A 24,405-nucleotide genomic window follows, 5' to 3' on the forward strand; every position below is an offset into this window, starting at 1 on the left:
GGAGTGGCCCACACTACAGCTTCCCTGATTTGATGTTAAAATAACCAATGGTTTTATGAACATATCCAAGTTCTCTAGTCCCCTTGAGAGCATCGTTTAGACTCCAACTTCCTGTCAACCTGTAATGTGCATCTGTACATAACTTTATAGGAGTTTCCTTTAGCTGCCTCCAAGTTTTTAAGAAGAAATTTGAATAAGAATTTCCCTAGGCAACTGGGTATCACAATCATACATATAGGAATAAAAAATAGGTGTAAAAGAAAGCCATAAAAAGCAATGCAGTATTGAAAAACTTCTATTTATAAGTTTACTGTACTACTTGAGCTACACGATTAACAATGGCATGACTGGAGCACTCACTGTTCAAAAAAACAGCTTTTGTATTCATTTAGAGACATTCATCTGGCTATTTGCATCTAGGACTTAAGAAGTAAAGTACCTAATTTTCTATAGGTTTCCCTACTTTGACCTGAGTTCCAATGGTAACTTTCTGGCAGAGGACATGATGAAACTCAGTAAGAACAAAATGAAATAATAAGACCAACCCAGACCAACTACAGCGGATGTGTAAATACATCCTCTTGCTAATGAAAAAGATGATCTGCCCAGGGTAACTAAGTAGCAAATGTACCTCACTGAGGTCTGCTGATCCTCTTTTCAGTTCTCCAGCCATCACCAACACTGACTTAAGGGCCCGCAGTCCAAAATCATAATGATGTTGTTTAGAAAGCTGTTCCCTTGCCAGCCGGTATAGCACTGTCATCTTTTTGGCAAGCATCTGTTTGAGATTTAAGTTAGAGAATCGCAAATGTGTAAGTCACAACCGAACGCTGGTCATGCATACAGGGGTGTGTACATGGGTATGGGTAGCAAGAAAATTTTCTTACCTTTGCCATAAGGAATCCTTCAGAAAAGAGCATGATTTCACAGATTTGCTGAAGATCTGGTACAATAACAACCACAGGCCTGAACAAAGCTTTTACAGACTCAGGGAGCTCAGTCCGGCCAGCATAACCAGGATTCATCGTAATAAAAATGCCCATACGGCTATCAAGGCTAATTTCTTGTCCTTCAAACTAAAGGCATAAGAGGATGTTAGAACAATGTGTATTTGGAATTGAAACAGTACTATTTGCTCAAAGGAAAAAACAGGAATACTGGGGCACCGACTCAGGACATGTTAAAACACGTAGCTTTAGATAGTCATTCAGATACATTCATCTCACTGTTTGTATCTTGGATATAAACATCAAGACATTTCACAGTTCTCAATCAGACTTTCAGTCTGAGAGTTTTGAATTCCAATAAACATCAGCAAATAAGGCCTCACAATCCACATCAAGTTACTCTCCCTCATTACCACTATACTATTATCCCATTTATTTACTATTATCCTATTTAGCTTACTTTTATCCCACTTCACAAAGGAAGAACCTAGCAAAGGATTAGGAAATCAGGAAAGATTTAACATCTCTGAAACTAAGAGTACATACTCTGGAATTTGAAATGTTCAGCACAAATGAATTACAAAAGCAGCAGCCCTTTGATCTAATGACAGGGTCTAACCCTGAATCTTAGCCTCAAAAACAAGATCGGTCCTCGCAATTACTCTTCTTTTAATGTTTACCTGAAACTTTTTCAAGTGATTCATTAAAGCATTTCGAATACACTGAATCTGAGAAGAAATGACGGAAAGCACAGAAGCATCGATACGATTGAATTCATCAAAGCATCCCCATGCTCCACACTGGGCGAGGCCAGAGAAAATTTTACCAATTGCCTAATAAGAGCAACAAGAAAAACTTCTCAGCAATGAATATATAAAACATTAAGTGCCAACAAACCTTGGAGCATGCTAAAACTCTGAATGACTGGGTAAAACTTCTGGATATATATATATGTGGGAGCTAGCAATCTGTCATAAGGTCTTGCAGTAACTACTTGCCAAGCGCAGGTTGCCTGTGAAGAACTTAAACACATATCTATTCATCACTCCCCTGCTTAAAAGCACCTGGAATTCCTTCGGGAATTTATTAAAAATAGACATTTTTTATTATATTTCATTATCAATCAACATGGTATCTCTAAGGGAGGTACTTATGCAGAAATTCAGAATATGTCCTTATCCTGGGCACTGAAAAAGAGCAATAACTGGCACTTTATCAGAGAACGCAGATCTTTAACCCTTACTTTGAAATCCATGCCTTCTCCGCAGTTTGTCACTACACACAGCAAGCCCAGCGCTTTGGCCAGATCCTTGGTTGTTTCTGTTTTCCCTGTACCTGCTGGCCCTGCTGGTGCTCCTCCCAAAAACATTGATAAAGCCTTTGGAGACAGATCAAAAAGCAAAGCAAAGCTTGGATTACATTTATATTAGATTGGTAGCAAATTCACAAATGAATGCTTGGGTACAAAAAGCCTTAAATTTTATCTGTGAATGCATTTGGCATTATCTTTGAGGCAATCAGGTTAGAAGAATATCACAACTGACTTCAAACATATTAGCATTCACATTGGCATCTAGGAGATAACAGGAAGTGGCAATAAAACAATTATGTGATTGCTAGAAGTGTATTTTTAAAGGGCTTGTTAGTAAAAATCTCCTTGAACACATACCTGTGTGAGTGTAAGATAAATACGATCTGTAAGTGGGGTGATCACAAGACGTCCGTTCAAACCCATATATTCATAACCATACGAAAATGTGCCTGTGCACTGTCGCACATTCAGCTCGTCTGGCTCCCGGTCCCAGTAAAAACGCAGCTGGCTTTCCCATTCGAACTCCTGAGCGTGCAGGATGCTAAACAAGAGAGACTTGCTCACATGAGGTAAAAGGATGGAAATACAATTTATGCATTTGGTTTTTTCTCAATAGGTTGCCGGGGGGGTGTTTACCTGTCTCTTACGAATGTATCAACAATGTCTCTGGCATGAACATCAATAATGAGAACAGTGTTGTATTTTTTCCTGTCGTTTTTGCTCAAAGGCATTGTAATGCGGGTAACCAGTTCATCGATTTGCTTATGCATTTTTTTAGCATAAAGTTTCATTGCCTGTTTTTCTCCCTGCTTTACTTTCCGAAAGACATCCTCTACTTCCCAAGTCCACCACACCTGATTAGCAGCCAGCACCATCATGCCTTGGTAGAGTAACATCCAATCAACCCTATAAGAAATACGTATAGGGGAGGAGTCCGAGTTACCGTTTATCCTAAATAACTGTTTATTCTAATTAATCAGGACAGGGAAAAATAAAAAAGAAAGAAAAAAAAGTTCGTCTTATTACTGCAACAACTACAACATGAGCCAAACTTTACAAAGATGTACAGAATTCTATCAAGGTGTACTGTAGTATTTCAAAAGCCTGGGAAATACTCCAACAGAAAAGCTACCTGTTCCATGTATAAAGATTGCCAAGTGGAATTCATAGTGAGATAAACATGCTGTGCACACAACACTGAAAACAAAAACTCCAGACTTAAGAAATTAAATACAATAGATAACACAGTATTTTCTGTTCAGTTAAAATACTGCATACTCATGTATTCCTATCCCTCCACATACAGAAATACCCACCAAATTGTGTAAAAATTAAAAAATTAAGTCTTTATTTTTCTATATTGCTACAGGCTCATAATAACACATAAGGTATTTGTGTTATCCTGGACACTGGTTGTTTCACCTGCTTCTGTCTTCACAGTATCGAAAAATAGCTTCCTTAGTAAGGAGTCTGTTTGTTCGTCTCATTTCTTCCAGCACTGCTGTCATCCAGCTCTCCACTCTGCCTTTTGCAGCTACAGCCTGCCGGAACTCCATCACCTCCCCCTCAGCTGAAATCATGGCTGTTGCGATTTTCTCATCTTTTTCACCATCCTCAAACCTCAGGGAGGCTATGTTATCATACATCTGAAAGGCACCAACAGAGAAATTCACTGGCGTTTTAGAAACAAAGCTTCAAAGATGTAAATGGGTCTAGCCCTCATTTAATCTTGAAAGAAAATTTCCATGGACTCTAAATTGAAATGGATCTGACTCCCAAGTAATCAAATACAAATGCTGATATAGCTCTGCAGCCCAACTGCAGAGTAAACAAGTAGATCATCTGACCCAAATTACATTGATTCTTTTCTAGAAAATAAAGATCCATCAGGAGCTACAGGAAGGCTCTTTAATGATTGATCATTCTGGTGTATCTTGAATGTTCTTCTACCAAAGTTCCTCTACCATAACTGCTACTGGCAAGTATGAGAGCCAGGAGAGACTATTGGTCAGGTTTGATTTGGTCATTCAGAAGCTGCTTCAATATGTGACCAGGATGCTCTTTGTATGCGATACGTATTAGCGCACCCTTAACAGCATGTGCAGTATAGTCTGTTAAACTTTTTAAAGCACCTGAAAGCACTAGGCACTGTGGAAAGCCAGACACTGTACCTTTATCATGTGTTCCTGGACACAAAGGGGGTTAGTGCTGCCAAGGATACTAAGCAACTCCTCATCAGATATAAAGAAAAATCTTGGGAAAGCATTTCGCTTGGAATCCAAATAATCATTCAAGCTTTTCTGACATTTCTCCAGCACGTCATTTATGTGACGGAAGTCTGATAGACGATTTGGGGCTCCACAGCACTTTTTTATTGTTGGGTCTTTTACAGTTTCATCCATTATCTACATAGGGAGAAAAGAAAGTTTAGAAAATACTGAACAGTAATACTAAATTATATTTAATTAGTGACAAAGCAGATAAGTAGCACGAGCAGTACAGGTTCTTACAGAAGTGAATTAGAGTTTTAAATATGGTTTCCTATTGCTGCAGTGCATAAGCACATACCTGACTACTCCTATATATAGTGGTACTTCAAGTGAAGGATAAACACAGCATTTCAGAATCACAGTCCTATCTCAATTTTGCAGATGGGAAAAAGAAAAGTAAGCCAGATTGATAGTGGGAGCATGTGTTCAGTATGGGAACAGTGGCATTATACCAGCAAAGCATTTTTAGCATGGATGTAGGTCCTCAATCTATAGAAATACATCTAAGCTTCTTATTGTCATGGTAAAGGTAAGAAGATGTACCCAAAGAAAGAAAAGGGGATCTGCCTGCCCAGTACCGCCAGTCAAGGATCACGCCTCTGCCCAGCTTCGCTAAATCAGGACGTCTGTATATAACAGATGTGAAGCAAAACACCAAATTCCTGGGTTCCCCAAGCTCATATTCAATTCATTGTAACATTCCATTCTTAAGTGTTACAAATGACACAGCAGACTACAGCTAACTAGGAAACTGAAAGCAAAATGCAGTAAATAATTATGCTGATCACAAGTCAAGTCAGTTACTTGCCTCTTTAAACATCCTGTCTATGCTGTCAAATACTTTGGCTTCCTCTGGAAGCTGTGTTCTGATATCTCCACCAATAAAGATGCTCTCCAGATACATCCACTTTCTCTGAACCACCATCCAGATCTAAGACACAAATGTTGCCATCAAAGAAATAAAAATACATTCAAAACCCCTGATTATAAATAATAAACATTATTTAGTCCAGCACTTTCCCACCTACCTCAATTACTTCCCCAATCAATGACAGAGTTTTTTCCCAGCAGTAAACAGTTGAACGGAAAGGACCCACGAATCGACTGCCCAAAATACTCTGAAGATTGACATTGTTGTCATCAAGAGTATCTAAAATTTCATCTACAGATCCCAGAATAAAGCCTCGCTGCACAGTGCCTTTGAAGTACGTTTGTACAGTGAATTTCAGCTGTTCCCATGTTTCTGTTATTTCCTTCACGCTCTGCATGTGAGCATAGAAAGGTGCACGTGTTAGACTTCAAAAACTAGAGAACTATAATCTTAGCATAAAAATGAAACATTAATTCAGCAAAATTTTTGCACAGATTTTCTCACTCTGGATTATATGAAGGGTCTGTTTCAAAACATCACGATAGCAACTGAATGGATTCTTCTTTGGATCCCTTTTCATAGGCTAAACCTGCTTTTTGTAACAACAGAAATCCAATACCCTGCTGCCAAAGCCAAGACACGATTCTGTGCCATGTTATAGCTCAATAACAGAGCTACTGATCTTGGTTGCCATCAGTCACATCATGGCAGCTCCTGGAGATGGCTGAACTTGCTGTCGTGCCAATGTAAAAATCTCAAATAAAACAGACTGTCATCACATGTACCTTATTAGTTTTATTATGGTTTTTTACATTACCTTCTCAATGTTAATTTCCTTAACAGCATTTCCAACTATTTCACTGATAACATCCGAGTGTCTGTGAAGCTCCATAGCGAACATGTTCTCCAAAGTGAAAGTTTCTGTTGTCATTTCAAATCTTGTTCCTGTTCTCTCCATAAGTTCTTGCCAATGCCTGTTTTAAATTGATACAGCAACTATCCTACTAACCCCCATGACACAGTAAAAATGAAAACAACTGTAATTTAATATATAATAATGAAACCATGTTTAGGACTCTACTGTTTAAACAAGAACCAGTGTTTTGGATACATAAAGCATCCTAGTCATCATAGTCACCTTGCATGCTATTACACAAGTTCATTAAGCAGAAAGTGAAGTTGCAAGCTGCAGGACACGGCATAACCCAAATTACTGAAATTAAAAGTTCTAACAAAACAGACAACATCTTCATATATAGTATAGAAATGGATTTAAATAAATCAAAGCAAACCTTTCTCTTAAAGCTTCATTTTTCAAATCAAGCAACAAAGGAATGGAGTCTCGAAACGCCTTCATTTTTGCTTCCAGGTGAAAGGCTACTGGCATACTGCGTACTTGTTTGGGCAGCTTTCGAAGGGCTTTAAGAAATCCTTCAATTCCGTCCTGAAGAACCTGGACATTGAGGTTTATCCAGAGTGTCTGAGACCATTCCTTTTTAGCTGCCTGGGAACATGGTCATCAGGATGAAAATAAAAAAAAAAGAATATTTCCTTTTAATTCTGACCAAAAAAAGTATCTTTCCAGTACAGTAGGAACTAGAGACCGTAGTCAGGACACTGATGTAATTGTATTATTTTACAAGCAGAGGAAGAGACAAGCTCATGTCCAAGACAGATTCATAGCCAAACACAACCAGCTGTATAAGAAATAATCTAAAGGAAATACGGAGAACAGGAAAAGCATCCTTAAGAGCATACTTTAAAGGACATTTTAATTTTGGAAAAATAAAATCTATTACAAATAGTTAAGATCAGTTAAAGCCTGAGATACTCATTGTCACCTGTACACATGCTATAACCAAAAGTAGTTCCACTGAAATGATCAGGAGACTTGTTCAGTAAAATGACGCCCAATAATTGTTAGGGGGAAGGGACGTCTGGTCCTGTTTGGTAAGAGCATGTGTTTGGTCCACGGTGGAGGCATTGCTAGTCCTGTACTCACACCATTAAAATCACTCCATGGTGATAACCAATTACAGGTCACAGCTTATTTCATGCAAAGTCTTAGAACAAGAGCTGATAGTAACCAGAGAAAAATGTAGCTTCCTCTTCTCTCCTGCACCTTCTCTGTATGTCTGTGCATGAATACGTGTGTCTGTGTACACGCAGGGTAATACTTACTTTTTGTAATTCATAAATTTCATAGATCTGCTTTAGAGCTTTCATATCATTCTGTGCTTTTATTAAGTCAGGGTACAGGGTAGCCGGCAAGTCAAAAAGTTTCTCAATACCGCCCAGTTCCTGGCGAGTTTTTTCCAGTTTTTCCACTTCTTTTTCAAAAATGGCCATGAGCTCCAGCCCTGGGAAAGAAGAGGGATTTTTCTAGATAAATGATCCCACAGATCACAAGGAATAAATAAGACAGCATTTGCATACAGTCTGTAGCAGTTGCAGTACAAAAAAATGTCAAGTTCCCGGTTGATCGGTTTGTATGTTAATAAGGTAAGCACAATTTTCTTGTTTTACATGAAATTTGAAGACTTGTCTTATTTTTAAGACATCACTTTGCACACATTAATCAATTTACCTTTATCAAGATCTTCCCCAACAGCACCAGGACCCTCAGACATGAATTTATGGAAGAAATCTTCTATCTCTTTGCTGTAGTCCTCGATTTGTTGCTTTGTAATCTAAAGAGAACAATGTTTAAATTATTTTCCTTTCAATTTCTAATTTTTTTCAGTATTAATTACAAAAATTACCTTTATGAATTTGCTTTTCATGCCTCCAAGGCTGTGATCAACTTCTAATGCTTCCAAGAAGAGAGTCTCCCATTTTTCCTTAATCTTGTCAGCCATCTCTTGCTCTTCTTTAGCCACCTAAAACAAAGCAAGTAACATCTCTCACAAGAAATAATTAGTCACAAGAAAGAAAGGTATATATGCTCACATTATAGATTTGCAAAACACAAAACCAGCATTGAAGTGATCTGAATCAGATTTAAACAGACACAATATGTCCACTTTAAAGTGGAAATACCATTTCAAGATGGAGGTTTGGACTAGACAAACACCAGACATCGCTTCTAACCTCAACAATACTGCGATTCCACAAAACGTCTTAAAAGGAAAACGTTTACTCATTCACACATGAGGTATTTGTGCCCCTAGCTTGAATCTGAAATGTTTTATGAGACAAGGCATAACATGCACTTACTGGAAGATTGTACATTGCAAGAGTTCGGTATCTCTCCCAGATATCTAAATATTTCATTTCCACCTTGAAGGACATGGCTCTGATCTCCTCGATTGTGCCAAGGACAATTCTCAGATCTTCCAGGGAATCTGGAGGTCTCTTAAGAATCTGTGACAAGCTCTGTAAAAAGTAAAAATAATTTCCAGAAGCAACACTGACAAAGCAATTAGATAGAATTATTAGTCAAACACAAAATACAAGTAAATAACATGCATATTCACTTTTAGTCTATGTGATAAAGATAACACACATACACAAACAAAATCAACAAAAAGTAAACTGCAGTACAGAAGGGATGCTTTCGCTACAACAAAATAGAAGTTTTAGGCAGCAATTTAAAGGGAACTTCAGAGTTATCAGTGTGAACCTTTCACCAGTACAGGAGTGAGAACATTCTGGGTTTTCACATTACTACACTCTCCTGTTTCACAGAGAGGAACCGCTCACTTCCTAACACGACACACCAGAATACACCAGACAGTTTCGACCAGTTTGAAGAGTGGTTCAGATCATCACCTACTACTCAGTGCCAGCTACATTATACAACAGGAGCTCAAAACGCCTACCTGAATTTCCTCCTGAAGCCTGAAGAGTTCCTCTCTTGCAGACTGATTAAGCAACTTTCCAAGTGCAGTCACCCAGCCTCTAGCATTCTCCTGCAGTGTGCAGGCTAAAGGAGCCAGCTGAAGCCTGACACATTGCTCATCTTTAATCAAGGGCTGTTGAGTCACTTCTTGAGCTACCTTTATATAGAACTGCAACTCCTCATCAAAAGTGACACAAGCAGGCTTTTCTGCAGCTAACTTCTCCATGACTGCGTCTTTGTCTAATTTCCACAGCAGGTAGTACCTCTTCCACTGGTTCAAATACTTGCTGAGAGAAGCCAGGAGTTTGTGGACATTCTGAGTGACGAGAACAGCCTGTTCAATGATTTGAGGGTTCTGGGAGACGTCATTGTAAAAGCTGAAAGTGATAACTTCATCTTCCATGACACGCTGAGGAGGGCATTCAATACACGTACCATGCATCCATCGTACAAAATGCTAGAGTTTTCAAGACAGGATTAAAAAACTGTTACTTTGTAAAGAGCCATTTTAGTAAAATAATTCATCATTATTTAGGAGACTCTGTAGGTGATGTGAATGATTTCTCCAATCTTTTTTTTCTTCTGACAGCAAGAAAAGAAATTATATTTTCCTATAAACTTGAGAGAAGAGATGATTTCATCCTAACAAAACCTTTCCATGCATTACTCAGTCTGCTTTTAAAATTCACTGAGCAACAATATAGCATGACACAGAGAAACAGGTATTAGATGAAAAAGGCTGGATGCAGCAGTGGAGCAAACCAGCAAATCTGAGCATAGGAAGCACACTTAATCTAAATTTGTTCATTTCAGGTGACATCTAGAATCATTTCTCCATCAGCACAACGTGGGAATACAGCCACAAGATCTGGCTTCTTTGCTGGAAAGCAGTTCAATGTGAACATACTTATGCAGGGACATATTGCTAAACCTTTGCCAGCAAACTACATATTTCATCTGCTGTAAACCCGCTGTCCTAGATGTGTCCTAGATGCCCTTCTCCCAGCATTTCCTGAAGAGTTTTTCTGCTGCTTTTTGAGGAGAGCCATAATATAGAGAAGGCTACTTGCATTCCTTATTCCACCAGTTTATTCATACATCAGAAAGCAACACCTGCAGTGCAATCTCAAACGTATGTCCTTCTGATGTATGTTGATTTACAGAACCAAATCATGTCCTTACACCGGCAGAACTGCTGAAAAGCAACAAATAATTTTGCCCGAGTAAAAACTGCATGAAGCTTTATGGCAATCTTTTCCCTTTGTCATCAGTTTGTAAAATTAGGACAGTCTGTAAAATTAGAACAATGTACTGGCTATTTTGATTTCAAGATAAAGCAATATGAATCTTCCATTTGACATTTATGCTTGCCCAGACATAACGGTAACGAGTAAATCTCTATCAAAAATCACCTTTGTGACCTCAACACAGTCTCGGATACACTGTGCAGTCATTTTGTCAATCTCACTGGCATTAGGTTGCAAGATTAACTCAGGAGCAGATAAAATAGCTTCTGCTTGGAACAATGGCACATTTGCAAGAACAGCTGCATTAAAAGCCTGCAAATTCCTGGAAAAGGAAAAAAATCACATAAAAGATCATAATAATTAGGTGCTGCCCTCCATAGAAATGCCCAAGAGCAACTGCAATTATCAGGTATGTGCTTAGATACGTAAGCAAACCTGCCTGAAGTCAGTTACCACCAATTTCACTGATGTGTATCAGAGAAAATTTGTCCTGCTAATACTGATTTAATGCAAAAAACCAGTACAAATACAAATCTGTCTTAAACTGAAAATCACTGAGGTGTTCAAACAGAATATCAATAAGCATGCTGATCAACAGATCCAGAAAAATATGAAGGCAAATGACTGAAAATCCATTAAAGCAAACAATTGACTTACTTCACAATTAACTGTGTCAACACCTGATAAATCCTATTTTCCCAGTATGCATAATAGGAAGCTAATTTTGGAGACTTGCCACTGTTTGTATTGGCAACTCGTCCTTCCACTTTTATTAGCAATTGTGGAATGGCAGTATATTTTCGAACCATGTTTGCCACATCTTTTGCTCTCTCACGCTTTAAATACTCAAAAAATTCTTTTGCTTCTGCAAGAGATACAAAAAAATAGCGTTATTAACTGCAAAAGACCTAACAGACTTGCATACTGGAATAATTAGCTGGACTTTGTGAACATGAAATTGATCTTGTATACTGATAAAAAATGTCTTCACTTACTAATGCTTAATTTATTAATATTTCAGACCTCTGATTTTATATGGATTCAATTACTTAATAGGAACCATTAGATGTGAAAGTAACCTCTTTAAGGCTTACAAAGCATTGAAAGACGTGGTCCATCACCCACTCACTCAAGTGAGACGTGGGAGACAATCACCCCACTGCAATTTCCCTCTGAGGAAACCAGTTCCGTTCAGATGGCCCAGAAAGGACCTGCCCCTCCATGCAGATGGCAGCTCTAAGGCTACACTGCTGCACACAAGGACAAGGAAATCAAGGGCAAGCTAGGGGGAAAGTGAGCAAAAGCAAGGTAGACGCAAGTCAAATGATCTATTTGTATACTCGTCTTTATGTTTCTCTCATTGATAGCATCAACTTTAGGGTACTGAAGCTCTGCTTGTGCTTCCTCTGTTACACCACGAAATACTACGGTAACTAGTTCTGGGAACAATTAAAAGGGTTGATCATAGCAACTAAAAACGTGAAGTAGCAGACAGGGCAAAATAAAACATCACAGAGCTTGGAAATGAAAATGTAAAGACTTACTAGGAAGTTCATCGCCATTTTTTGGAAGCGGAAACTTAAAGAGGTTTGTTGATTCTATGGACAGAAGTTTGTTGCTTATGTCTTCAGAATTATGTCGAATCTGACGGACAAGTGATTCAAACTTCTTGATGGCTTGTGTACATTGGACAATAAAGTCAGCAATACCTTGAAATAAATCATAACCATTTCTTTCTTTTAACAAGTATTTCACCAATGCATCAAAATTACCACAACCAGATGTGTTTTATCTCTGAGAATTAACTGATGCTCTGCAGAGAGACAGATTAGATGATTTCCCACCTAATCCTTCATCTAGCTCCCTTACAGCTGTTATCTAAGGGTCTCTATCCATTTCTACTTAGTGTTTTACATATCATAAAAACAGAAGAAATACTCTACTGGATCAGAGTCTATCTAACCCACTATTCTGACTCTGACTGTAGCAATAGGATGTACTATTTAGGAATACATTGCTGTCATACAATGTAAAAAATAGAGTGCAGAATTGAAGATATTTTTAAACTGAAAATCAGTATCTAAGACCATTTTAAAACAGTATCTCCATTACCTACGGACTTCCAGTTGAGCCTACTGTGCCCTGATTTGAATACTTTCCAGAGTTTTTGAATATGGTCCTCAAGAAGTTGGGTTTCTGCTTCATTCAGTGTTCCCATTAATTTGTGATAGTGATCCAGCATGTTTTTCAATCCATTTGTATACCTAAGAAGTATAAGAAACACAACAACAAACCAAAATCATTATTTTCTGGAAATACAGCTCTGAACCCAGCTCAAAGAGCAGATCACTTCCATCATTCCGTTCAGACTACAATATAAAACAAATTTTGCAGAAATAACCACTGAATATGTATTGATTAGAAATGCAATTCATTTCCAGTTAAAAACAAAAGAACAATTTACTATGGCTCCAATAGTAGCTAGAGAAACCTCTGCTGCCCCAACTCAGAAAAAGTTTTAAAGACAGCCTCAGTTTGAACCACATAAGTGAACTCAACAGGTGAACTTCGCAACCAGTTAGGGCTCTTATCAGCACACCTGTGTACTAATTGCATGTGATAATTTGGAAAACGTGACTTACTCAAAGCTGCACAAGAAGAAAGCAGCAGTGAGTGTACATGTGAGCTGAAATCTAAATGGCACTAACAATTCATCGCAAAACAAACTACTTTCCTCATTTTTTCTCACATTTGATGAAACATTAATTTGTATGACATAGTCCTACAGGGTGAAGGATGCAGACAGCGCCAGAGAAAAGCTTATTACTGCAACATGGCCATTAGTCATTTTACCCTTAAAAAAAAAGAGCTCTCATATTTCCAAAATTTGATAATACAGGGCCCATTCTGTTTTGGAGTGAAAGCACTGGAAACACTGCCATAAGTCTGTATATGAGCAGATATTTTGTTACAGCCTTACCTACGATATTTGTCTTCCTGTAATGCCATATATCTTGCTTTTTCTGGGACTGGAAACCCTAGTTGTTCCATGTACTTTGTTTCAATGATAATCTCGTGGAACATAGGAGAAAAATTCACCATGAAGCGGACATTTTTCTTCGTGGTGACAGGCTCTGCTGTTACAGAGCTCTACAACACAAGAAAGAGCATAAAGAAGAGGAACACCAAGCTGTTAAAAAATTTAGCTTTTGGAGACATGACAAGGTAGGAGGTAAAAGTCAGAACAGCTGACATTCAGAGCTTGTGGAAATGCCTTTAAAATGCAAGAGTAACCTCAGCATTCTAGTTTCAGAAATTACACACAACTACCTCTCCAGTGAAAGCTGATTACAAGAAACGAACCAAATCACCTCTGTTTACATGCTGCTGCAACTAGTTACAACACAAATCCCAGGGGAAGCTCATAGACAAAATTTTAGTCAGAACAGGATTCTGTATGATCTGTGCTGGGAACCTACTTCTACCTAACTTCAGTCCCAAATTTTGTTGTAATGTCCCAAGATGTTGCACCAAAACCCAAAAAATTACAGGAAGTGCAGTACATAAGACAACAGAGAGAAAGAACATTCATCCATTTGCCAGGTCATTCAGCAACTACATCTTATAAAGGACCACAAATAATTCTGAGCTTGGAATTTTTGAAATTTTCCTTTCAAAAACCGTGCTTAAAATATTAGTCTTGGAAAAATCTCACTGACCGTCAGAGAGGTTTCAGTTCTTCCCCACAGAGAAGTCTGGTATGTTACCTTCCTATATCTCACCTGCTCAGAAGTCTCTGGATTAACACGGGTTGCAGCCCCACCAGTGACGACAGCCAGCAGAGTATTTTTCAATAACGTTGGGAGTATCTGTTCTGTCCCATCCCTCCACTGACTGTATTTTTCATCTTCATACTCTTTCATCCTCTTGGCCACTTGAAGATATATTTGTTTTACCTAGGAAGGAAAATTCTGTATAATTAATTTTAAAGACCATGAGAAATGTTCAACTAACCTGTCTTAACATAGTGTCTTAATATGGTTTCTAATTTGTATTAGATGAGACAGCAAGTAATGCCTTATAAGTAAGGCAGGTGATGGAGAATTTAGGCTCTTGAATTCTGTCATTGATTCCATCACTGCCTCTCTGGGAAGCAGTGGGAAGGCCCCAATCAGGTTTTCACATCTAACGTTGCTTGCTGTGTGCAAAGACATTCTTGGAACTTCACCTCACATAAGGGCACTTTCACATCTTGAGAAGAAGTGTATGAAGAAAGTATTCTTTCATTAAATATCAAAAGAACTAACATACTTCCTTTCCACGTTCACTAGCAAGCAACTCCTCTGCTTCTTGAAATCGAACAATAGTGCGTTTGATCCGATAGAAAAGGGATCGGGACCAGTATATTGCTCCAGCCACTGGAGGGTGATTCTTGTACAAAGGTGGATCCTTGAGGTCCTGAACAAAGATTTGCTTAACACTTTCAACCTAGAAGAGAATAAAATATTGCAACGAATCATTTCTCCACTTGCTTCTCCATGGTCAGTATCTAACCTGGTACACAGCACAGGCTCTGAAGCTAATTCCAGCAGCAGGATACAAACATTTTTTTTTTAGTTTTTCATGCATCTCGTTTGTTTTAATTGCATTACAGAGAATGTCTTCCTTTCTGTAACCTGTGGAACTGCTATTGTGGCAGTATTTCCTGCAAGATTAAATTTTATTGTCAAACTCCATGTTCTTTGAAATATCAAGAAAAATGCTATGACATGAAAGTCTTTCCAACATACAGGCTTCAACGTGTCAGAAATTATTTCTGCTTTCACTTTGATCCCTGGTGCCTTTTGGTCATACCATGAACTTGTCCATCACAAGAAAGCGGTAGGGTGTGAAAGATGTATTTTCTCAGGAAGGACGACTGTTGAGCTGCTGTTCACAAGGTAAAGGAATAGCCAGAAGCCTTGTTGCATTCAGAGTACATGCAAACACCTTTCAGTTCCCATACAGGGCCACACATATACAGATATGCACACCCGTTCCAGCAAATTGAACGTACTATTTCTCCAATAGGGTCCAAAAAACTGAGAGCAATTATTATGTTTATTTTCTAAAACTTGTCAATCTTTCAGATAGTCAATGACACTACACAGGTGTTTAGATATATAAACAAATTTATGATTTTCACTAGGTAAAAAGCTTCATGTACTACATAAGAAATCCTTGAATTATATACCTCTTTACAGTATTGGTCCAAAATATCATTGAACTTCATCATTATCTGCTTATTAATGGCTTCACGAGAGCGGATGTGTCTGAAGTTTAACAGCATGTCAAATGCAGCTTCTGCTGATCGAGGGGTCTTAAAGGATTCATCAATAAGGTTTTTAGTCTCTTCTTCAATAACCTAAACAAAGGAAAAAGGCCAAGAAATCCAACCATTAGAGATTCATCTTGCAAAAGCAAGAAAGGAAGGCAAAATGAAAACACTTTTTTATTATAGAGGTCAAGCATGTTTTTACTATTCTTTGCCTTATAAATTACTAACAAGCTGATGGCTTTCCAGTATGCTGCAAGAAATTAATGTTCATTAAGGTGTCTGCTGGGCAGCTATATAAACCACAAAAAACATTCTAACAATCTGGACCTTGTGGGTATTCTTAGCTGAGGGGTGAAGGACTGAATCCAGAAAAGGAAGTTTTACTTCTTTGTAGGACACGATTGAGTCATGTCAGCACATGAATCAGGGAGGTCATACGTAGCATCTGTCCATGGTGTAGCAATTCTGCCAATGAACAAAAAGTGTCCTTCACCACTTTCAAGATAAAGTGAAACTATAAACAAAACCAACTTGGAAACAGAACACCAACTTAAAAAATTGGTCACATTTTCATTTACATATTTATTCATATATCATTTCATTTATTTTGCAAACTTACATTTTCTTTAAATGAAAATGTTGCTATTCTACAAGAAATTTGTGTATAGGAAGTTAATGGCGGGTGGGATCACAGCATGAGGTACTTACTGAAACTTCTTCTTTAAATACTTCCATAACTGATTTCCAGTCACAAGCACTTTTGATGTTAAAAGGGTCAAAAGTCAGTTGTTCCATAGGACTAACTAGTCCATTTACTGCTCTTGTTAGATCATTAATACGCATTGGATCCCCTGTGATCGCTGTCAGTTCAGAACCAAATAGATTGTGAAACTCTTCAATGACCTGTTAATTCAGAGGAACATAACAGAAAGCTTTATTTTTAATGTGGTTTTTTTCTGCCATTTAACACATCTTTCTGATATTGTTTCCTTTAAAAAATAAAAACAGCTCAGAGAATGATCAATTCATGCTGTGATTTACATTTAATGTATTTTTATATAAGATACTAAAAAGCTTTATGGAAAAAACAACACTCTACAGGCCCAACACTTCAGCTGTTAAAACAGATAATACTCAGTTATTACTCCTTTTTATTCTACTTTTCACATACACAGTTTTTATATATACAGTCTACAATATCTGACCATTGACAGACTAACATTTCTAATTATCCTGACTTAAATTAGCCTAAACATAGCATCTCTCCATTCATATGTTATCCTGCAATTGATATACTGATCACACAATGCCTTTAGTTATTGTCTATATTACTACCTGCAAAATATCATACAGATCTTGACAGACTGAAGTCATATAATCTGTTTTTTCAAATAAACGTTTTCGGTCAAATTCCCAGTGTTGCTCTCTTCCTGATGCTTCAATTTGGGCACGAACAGCAAAATAACATTTCCTCCATTCTTCAAGAGTATTTTTGGCATCTACTATTTTCGTTTTTGCAGCAGCTCTATCTTCTCTATTAATCAAATCAAAACAGTTAAGATACTATCAATAGAAAGACCACAGACAGAAAATTACATCTCAAAGTAGTATACCCTGGTTTAGCAGCTTCTAGTTGTAAAAGATCTGGGCAAAACTTATAACTGTGAGGTCTTAATTTTCAATGTGACTGATTTTGAAAGGAGATATTATTTCAGGACTGATTTTTATTATATTTATGCCACTTTTTTACCAGTATAATTCTATTGGGTTTATTGATTTATGCCGTTTCGAAACAACAGAGGACAAGCACCTCTTTCTTCAGGGCTCATTCAGTAATTGATGCAAATTACAAAATAAATTGGCTTTTAATTTACGTTCTAATACAACTTCAGACAGTGAAAAATGCTGAAATCTATTTGATGAAAGTGTTATCTACTGTATTTCCTGTAAAACAAGCAAAGCTTCTACTAAATAAAGCCTAGTTAAACAAGAATCCAGTACTTACTTAAACAGCATGCGTAAATCCACAGCTTTGCTCACTCTTGCTGCAATTTGCCATGCAATCCGTTCCATGAGGGGTACCATCCGTTCATCCTTGTTGTAATGCCGTGAGATAATCCATATCATCCTCAGGGCACGCATCAGGGAAGGAATTGTATCCAAGACAACATGAAGCTCAGTGCCATATGTTAAACTCTGTTAAAGGTATTATAAATACTGTGAATAAGATGACATGGCAATATACGAATACCTATTCAATAAACTAATATTTATTTTATAGACACATGAAGTTAAGAAAGTCTGTGACGTTATTAGGCTCTGTCTCATTAATATTCTCTTTCCTGTAAAAGATGTCCCAAGACTGGTTTTGGCTCAACTCCTTATTTGGATGTTTGGATGATCTTCAATAAAACTTAAAAATTGAGACATCAGCTGTAATCAGTGATAGAAGCTACCTCAAAAATGGGAGTAGAGAACTCTTTGTTTTCCTCAATTCAGCTATGCTATCAAATTCTCCCAAGGCTGTGATTTACAAACCAAGCCATTCACAGCTCTGGGCTTCTGCTTTCAAATATTAGAACAACTGTAGCTCAAACAACATAAGCAAGCCTTTTTAAAAATTAAATAGAAAAAGCTAGAGTATATCTTTATTGCTAATAAAAAGTAAAAAATAAAAACCAGGTGATTGTATCAACAGCAGAACTAAACTCAGGAAACTACAGTTAAAACTTTACAAAGTTCTCTTAAGGATACATACCTTCAAATGACGTTCAAGAGTTGAAAGAAACATAATGTTATCTAGAGCTTCCACATGATGTTTTCTGAGATCACTTAAGACCATCTGTAAATCTCCAATATAGTCAGATTCAGCTTCCTGTAGTATTTCCAAGACTTTTTGCACATCTGGAAGCTTTGTCTGTTCAGTAAGAGCACTTAAAGCATAATTTCTTTCACGCCAGAGATCAATTTCTGCAAGTGGACCATTACCCTGTAAGTAAAGTGGAATAAAATCAAAATTCTAAATTACTGTTATGCAAGAGGGAAAACCTCTAACCAAGACTATATTTGTTCCAATATTTGTTTCAATATGCTATATGCTGAGAAAAACCTGATATGATTCAATCATGAAAAAAACCTGTACAGAAGAAGATCCTTGACATCAAGAGAGTTTTACACAGGCTTAAGGGAACTGCTCATGGGGACTATATCCTTGAGTTGGAGCTGAAGAGTCCGTGCTTGCAAAACCTTACACACAAGTGACTTTGTAGACATGAAATACCTCGGTACATCCAATGGTACTAGTCATATGTGTGTTTGCAGAATCAGAACCTTACAACTGGAAACATTTTTGTTTGAGATTACTTTTTTCAAGCAAAGCCAGTCATATGTTTTTTTAAAAATCACTGCAGCTTTTGATATTTCATGGCTACCTTTTGAAGAGTACAGAAAACAAAAGTGCCTTAGTTTTCCACAGTTATCCTGTGTGAGTAGGATGTGCAATGAGTTACTTTATATTCTATTTATATTCCATTTTGCGGAGTCATGCAGTTCCTTACTACTTTTGTTCTACTTTACATCAATTAGTAAATGGCTTTCCAACAATCAAACATGAAGATGGATTAAAAATGAGTGCAAACCATTCAAAATTATTCTTGTGGGGAAATGAAGTAACAGCTCCAGGAATAAAAGCAGCTTGGTACTATAGGTAACATTACCTGTGGAACCTTTTTCAGTTCTTCTGCTAGAGCTGTGGATATTAATTTCTGCCAGGTCATTGCACTATATTCCAGAGCTTCAACCACTTCTGGAACTGTGGCAAGAACAGCCACTTCTCCATCTAGATTTATAGCTGGCATCTCCAGTTTAACATCTCCTATTGGAAGGAAAGGCATAGAGAATTAGCTGTCTTGTTCCATTGGCACTGGTGAGGTAAAACACTGAAATGACTCGTGCCTCCATCCTGGTAGCTGCTTGAGGACAGGTAACATAACACCTGCTCTGCCTGTTCGAGAATACGGCAAAAGAACATCCAGTTGCTTCACAGTTAACGCAATGCAAAGAAAGATATATTCCTAGAAATATGTGAAAAGCTCTCAGCTTTCAAGCCTTACCCCACTCTCTAACTATTAAGAATTGGCCTGAGTGCCCTGAACACAGGTAAGCGATGAGGCATGTTTACCCTCTCTCCTGCTATTACTCCAGACTGTTCGAAAGACTATCACCAACTTCATCCATTTCTCCATACTGCCTGCTACGCTTCAGGGAAGTAAAAATACCGCCAGTATGAGCACAGAGAAACTTCAATCAGGTCTGGAGTTTCTCCAGAAACTGTATGTAGTTATTATTCTATATAAAACCATTCCTAGGTGGAGTTTTTTGTACTGTCAGGTACTCTGAACACCAGCGCTGGCACAGGCAGGACACTCACCTTCAGCTGGTTGTGCAGACTGCTGAGGCTCATTCCCCATCTGAGTATCACCACATTCCACAGGCTGTTCTTTCTCTTCTACAAGCTCAGTCTCGGGTAAATTCCCGTTTTCAGAATCTGTGTCGTCACTATCTAGATGGACAGAATTTTCCTCAGTCTGCTGCTGACTATATGAGACAGCTGGTGAAAACACCTATAATTCAAACAGGTACCATAGATTGGATGGTCCATATTTAAAAAGAAAACCATAAAAGTCGGCTTACTAGCAATTCACTTAAACATTGGATACGTTGTTCTAAAATGTAAGTGCTTTTCCTTCCATTTCACCTCTTTAGCATCATTCTCTCTGCCTCAAGTCCTGCAGGGAATAGCTCCAGCTTGCTTGTACAAAAGTCTATCAGCACAAAAATAAAGGTTATCTCGTGTCACACTCTTAAATGTTTCTCATATAGGGCCAGGCAATGAAATAATTACGGTCTCCACATCTTTACAAAAATTTGGGAAATATCAAATAAGGATTAACAAAAACTTCATTTGGCATATGAAGTTCACTCATTAAATATTAGTATTTCTTAGGCATAGTCCATATGATCAGCAGAACACTAAACAGGCAGACCACTCACAGAAACAATCAAGACTCCATATATAACACATTTACCTGTGAGATGGCATTCTTTAGCATCAGAAGAGTAGCATCAGTCAGCAGACCAAACTTTATCAGTTTAGGAAGAATCTCATTAGCTTCAGTCAGGTCCTTAGGTTCAGTAACTCTTTCTAAACAGTATACAAACAATTAGAATAAATCTAGTTATTTGATACAGAAAGCATAGAGTCCTTTCCATAATAAGTTAAAACCCCAATAAAACAAACTGTGTCTGTAATAAATGAGTTTTGATGTAAGTCGTTTTAAAAACTAGTCCTGGTTTTAAGAGTGTAGATAATTTTTTCAGAAAGGGCAGAAAAATACTTGAGTGTCATCATCTGACTCAAAGTCTTTACAATCCAGCCTTATAGTTAGGAAATGGTTTTCTGTTCAAACAAAACGGTGGCCTTGATTTGACCTCCTGTTCTACAGACAGACCAGGAAAATCTTGCACAGAACTGCCATAAAATGACCTAATACATTATATGTTGTTTATTTTTTTCTCAAATGTCCTGTTTCTAGAAAAACTGAGAGAAATACTGAGAGTATTTGTACCCAGCTAATGAAGTTGGATGTGCACTATCCTGAACCCCAGTCACTATCACCTTTTCTCAATGTGAAGTACTGTTTAATGCAAAGACTGAAAACACTGAGCCTGCAGTTATGCAGGGCACATACCTTCGGCATCTCTGAGAAAATATACAGTAAAATCTGACACAAGTTCTTCAGGAATTTCATCAAGAGCCACGTAGAAACACACTTTGTCAGCTTTCTGTTCTTGTATCTGAAACAGAAAATAAAAAGGAAGTATGACTATTACTGGTTGCTGCCACATTTCTTACCAGTAAGAAAATGAGTACCAGCTCTGCACTGTACCACCTTAATGTGCCTACCAGTTTTACTGAAACATTTGCATCTTCATATCCACAAAAGAGCAGAGTGAAACACAACAGACTTACCTGCGGTGTGTGTTTCATACTGTCAGTTTTAATGGTTGCCTCCACTTTACTCAATTCAGACCCACTAGGGGGAGTTGATTCGTGACCTGACACACTCTGGGTCATCCCTAAGAAAGAATAACACGAGATAACTCAGTTAAAGAACAAGTATCCCATGCATGTAAGACGGATCCTTCCAATCTCCCTCTCAAACTAAATAACTGAATGTTTTCTTCCATCTTCAGTATCACCTTTCAACAAGCAGCCATCCACACTTGGTGTTAATCATACATTTTCCCACAGGACAGTACTATTGCAGAAGAACTGAATCCAAATAAGCAAGTGACCATACTGCATCCCACAGGTAATCGGTCTTTATTTAGAATATCCTTACCAGCATTTTTCAATGACAAAACAAGTAGATTAGCGCATTTCAAGATGAAATCACATTGTAAAAGGAAATTCAAACAATTATGTGTTTTGTCATGCCAGATCTATGATGTGGAAAATATTTGTAGTTATGTCATGACCAAGAAGGGATGGTGAAGACACTGTAACACAAGAACAACTGCATGAATCCCAGGGCCAGTCAAGAATTTAAAATATTATTTTATACTGCCTTTCAGAAGGTGCACCATGTGTTCTTCCCCTTTCAGCACAGGCTTCTAGACACATAAAAAGAAATGGCAAAGGCATAGTTGCATCCCCAGTTGGAAAGGTCATGGCCCTTTGTGTGCTGACATTATGATCAAGAAATAATAATTCTCCCTGTCTTTGCTTTTGAGCATTAGCCTGCAGCATTGCAGCTGCCTCCATTCAGAGGTGCAGAGTGGGAAGTTGAATTGTAGTGTTCCTTTAGTCTACTTACACCCACACCAGGCTTCAGTACTTAACTTTTGTTGTCGTATCTTTTTTTGCACAGTATGAACAAAATTCTTTTATGGATATAAAATACCAGGCCATGAATCTGCTTCTGCAAGTCACTGTTTCAGAAGCTTGCAGGAGCCACACAGATACTGACAGCTGAGAACAGAACCTCTGAGCTGTGGAAAATCATTGCTCTCTTCTGATGCCCTTTCTACCAATTTTCTTTTTCTTTTTTTTTCAATTTTTTGTGAAAGGCTTCTCTGCAATATTGTGGTTAAAGTACTGGACCAATCTTAACTCTTTATAGGACCACCACTTTTATCCTCAATAAACTACATCAGAATAAAGAGAAGAGCTTGCAACTCCTAAGACCAGGGGGATTAATTCATTCCTACTAAAAGGAACATGATAATTATATTTATTTTAATAAAATTAACCTCTAAAAAAGTGAAATTACGAAGCCAGTAAAAGATGTCACAGACACAGACTGGATGGAAGATCTGTGTTTGTGGGTTGATTTTGTTCATCCCAGTCAGTCTATTTCTTTCCGTTTGGAAAAGATGAAAAGAGCCAAACTAGAACAGGTTTCTTTCAGAGGAACATCCTGAGGTAGAGCTTCTTGAGAAAACATTACTTAGCCACACTGTCCACAAAATCAGATCTGCTTTCCAGGGAAAAGAAGCAGTTGATGTTACAGATAGTGATGGATCCGCTGAACAGAGCCACCTTAGCCAGGCACATTTCGCCCCCATGGAGCATGGACTGCAACAATCACACTTCGGCCACTCAAACTTCCTTCCAGCGCCGCAGAGGAACCTGTTGCAGTGAACTGCTCAGAAAATACATTATCTGGGCCTTTCTCCTGCTGCTTACCTGCAAACTCATCAGCGTCACCTGTGTCTGCACACACACAAAATGGCTGCAAAGCCATTGTATCAATAACCATTTGCAGTGGGGATGGCGCAAATCCCACCGGGGCACAACCAGAGAGGAGAAAGGTCATGAAAATGGGTGGGATAAAAGGGGTTCAGGAGGACCGGACACAGCCCAGGGGATGGAGAGGCTGGGAACGGCATAAGGACAGGGGTGATGGGGCAAGGACTCAGGAGATGGGACAAACAGAGGGCGGAGGGAAACAAGGAGCTGGGAAGGGGCTTGGCGGTGCCCAGGGGGGCTCACCCGCTGCCTCCTGCCCGTCCTCTCCGCGCCGCTCGGCCCGCAGCAGCAGCAGCGCCGTGTCCGCCTCACGCTCCCCGTCCCCGTCCCGGGCGCCGCGCTCCAAAAAGCGCAGCACAGTCCCTGCCCCCTCGCCATGGCCGCGCTGCAGCAGCTCCTCGAAAGGCGCCGGATCGGTCAGCCCCAGGGCGGCGAGCACCCTGTCCCGCAACCACTGCACCCGCACATCGTCCAGGCTCATGGCGGCAACCGACCCGACGCCTCCCGGTGGCCACGGCAACGACCCGGGGAGGAGCGACCGCCGCCGCCCGCCCGTTCGCCTCAGGAGGCCGCCGCGCGCGCAACGGCCGCCTCGCGCGCAACCGTCGCCTGCCCGCCGCCCTCACGGGCGCTTTTACCTCAGGAGCGGCGGGAAACGCGGGGGACGGGGACGGGCTCCCCCGTGGAGGGGCCGCGGGGGACGGGGACGGGCTCCCCCGTGGAGGGGCCGCGGGTCGGCAGGCCGTGCGTCTCCAGCCTCGCCAGGTGCAGCCTCGCCAGGTGCAGG

General features: G+C 39.0%; 1 protein-coding gene across 1 annotated transcript in view; it reads right to left on the bottom strand.

Annotated features, from left to right (window-relative positions):
• DNAH10 (dynein axonemal heavy chain 10) overlaps window positions 1-24,099 on the bottom strand; it is a 53,487-nt gene extending 29,388 nt beyond the window's left edge. The window contains exons 1-35 of the mRNA XM_065646647.1: window positions 23,889-24,099; window positions 23,725-23,745; window positions 21,556-21,645; window positions 20,893-21,008; window positions 20,235-20,427; window positions 19,522-19,679; window positions 18,564-18,794; window positions 17,811-18,001; window positions 17,141-17,339; window positions 16,514-16,708; window positions 15,722-15,892; window positions 14,800-14,976; window positions 14,319-14,444; window positions 13,469-13,638; window positions 12,601-12,752; window positions 12,033-12,197; window positions 11,146-11,353; window positions 10,654-10,810; window positions 9,222-9,698; window positions 8,617-8,775; window positions 8,163-8,279; window positions 7,988-8,090; window positions 7,582-7,760; window positions 6,693-6,904; window positions 6,218-6,374; window positions 5,558-5,791; window positions 5,338-5,460; window positions 4,431-4,664; window positions 3,682-3,905; window positions 2,896-3,165; window positions 2,617-2,800; window positions 2,191-2,325; window positions 1,628-1,780; window positions 888-1,076; window positions 632-778 (exon numbers count right to left, since the gene is read on the bottom strand). Of these exons, the coding sequence (XP_065502719.1) occupies window positions 632-778; window positions 888-1,076; window positions 1,628-1,780; window positions 2,191-2,325; window positions 2,617-2,800; window positions 2,896-3,165; window positions 3,682-3,905; window positions 4,431-4,664; window positions 5,338-5,460; window positions 5,558-5,791; window positions 6,218-6,374; window positions 6,693-6,904; window positions 7,582-7,760; window positions 7,988-8,090; window positions 8,163-8,279; window positions 8,617-8,775; window positions 9,222-9,698; window positions 10,654-10,810; window positions 11,146-11,353; window positions 12,033-12,197; window positions 12,601-12,752; window positions 13,469-13,638; window positions 14,319-14,444; window positions 14,800-14,976; window positions 15,722-15,892; window positions 16,514-16,708; window positions 17,141-17,339; window positions 17,811-18,001; window positions 18,564-18,794; window positions 19,522-19,679; window positions 20,235-20,427; window positions 20,893-21,008; window positions 21,556-21,645; window positions 23,725-23,745; window positions 23,889-24,099 (6,228 nt within the window). The remainder of the gene's footprint in view (window positions 1-631; window positions 779-887; window positions 1,077-1,627; window positions 1,781-2,190; window positions 2,326-2,616; window positions 2,801-2,895; window positions 3,166-3,681; window positions 3,906-4,430; window positions 4,665-5,337; window positions 5,461-5,557; window positions 5,792-6,217; window positions 6,375-6,692; window positions 6,905-7,581; window positions 7,761-7,987; window positions 8,091-8,162; window positions 8,280-8,616; window positions 8,776-9,221; window positions 9,699-10,653; window positions 10,811-11,145; window positions 11,354-12,032; window positions 12,198-12,600; window positions 12,753-13,468; window positions 13,639-14,318; window positions 14,445-14,799; window positions 14,977-15,721; window positions 15,893-16,513; window positions 16,709-17,140; window positions 17,340-17,810; window positions 18,002-18,563; window positions 18,795-19,521; window positions 19,680-20,234; window positions 20,428-20,892; window positions 21,009-21,555; window positions 21,646-23,724; window positions 23,746-23,888) is intronic.
• Between the last annotated feature and the right edge of the window lie 306 nt (window positions 24,100-24,405).

The sequence above is a fragment of the Caloenas nicobarica genome, chromosome 16 (genome assembly GCF_036013445.1).
Source record: "Caloenas nicobarica isolate bCalNic1 chromosome 16, bCalNic1.hap1, whole genome shotgun sequence".
Classification (NCBI taxonomy): domain Eukaryota; kingdom Metazoa; phylum Chordata; class Aves; order Columbiformes; family Columbidae; genus Caloenas; species Caloenas nicobarica.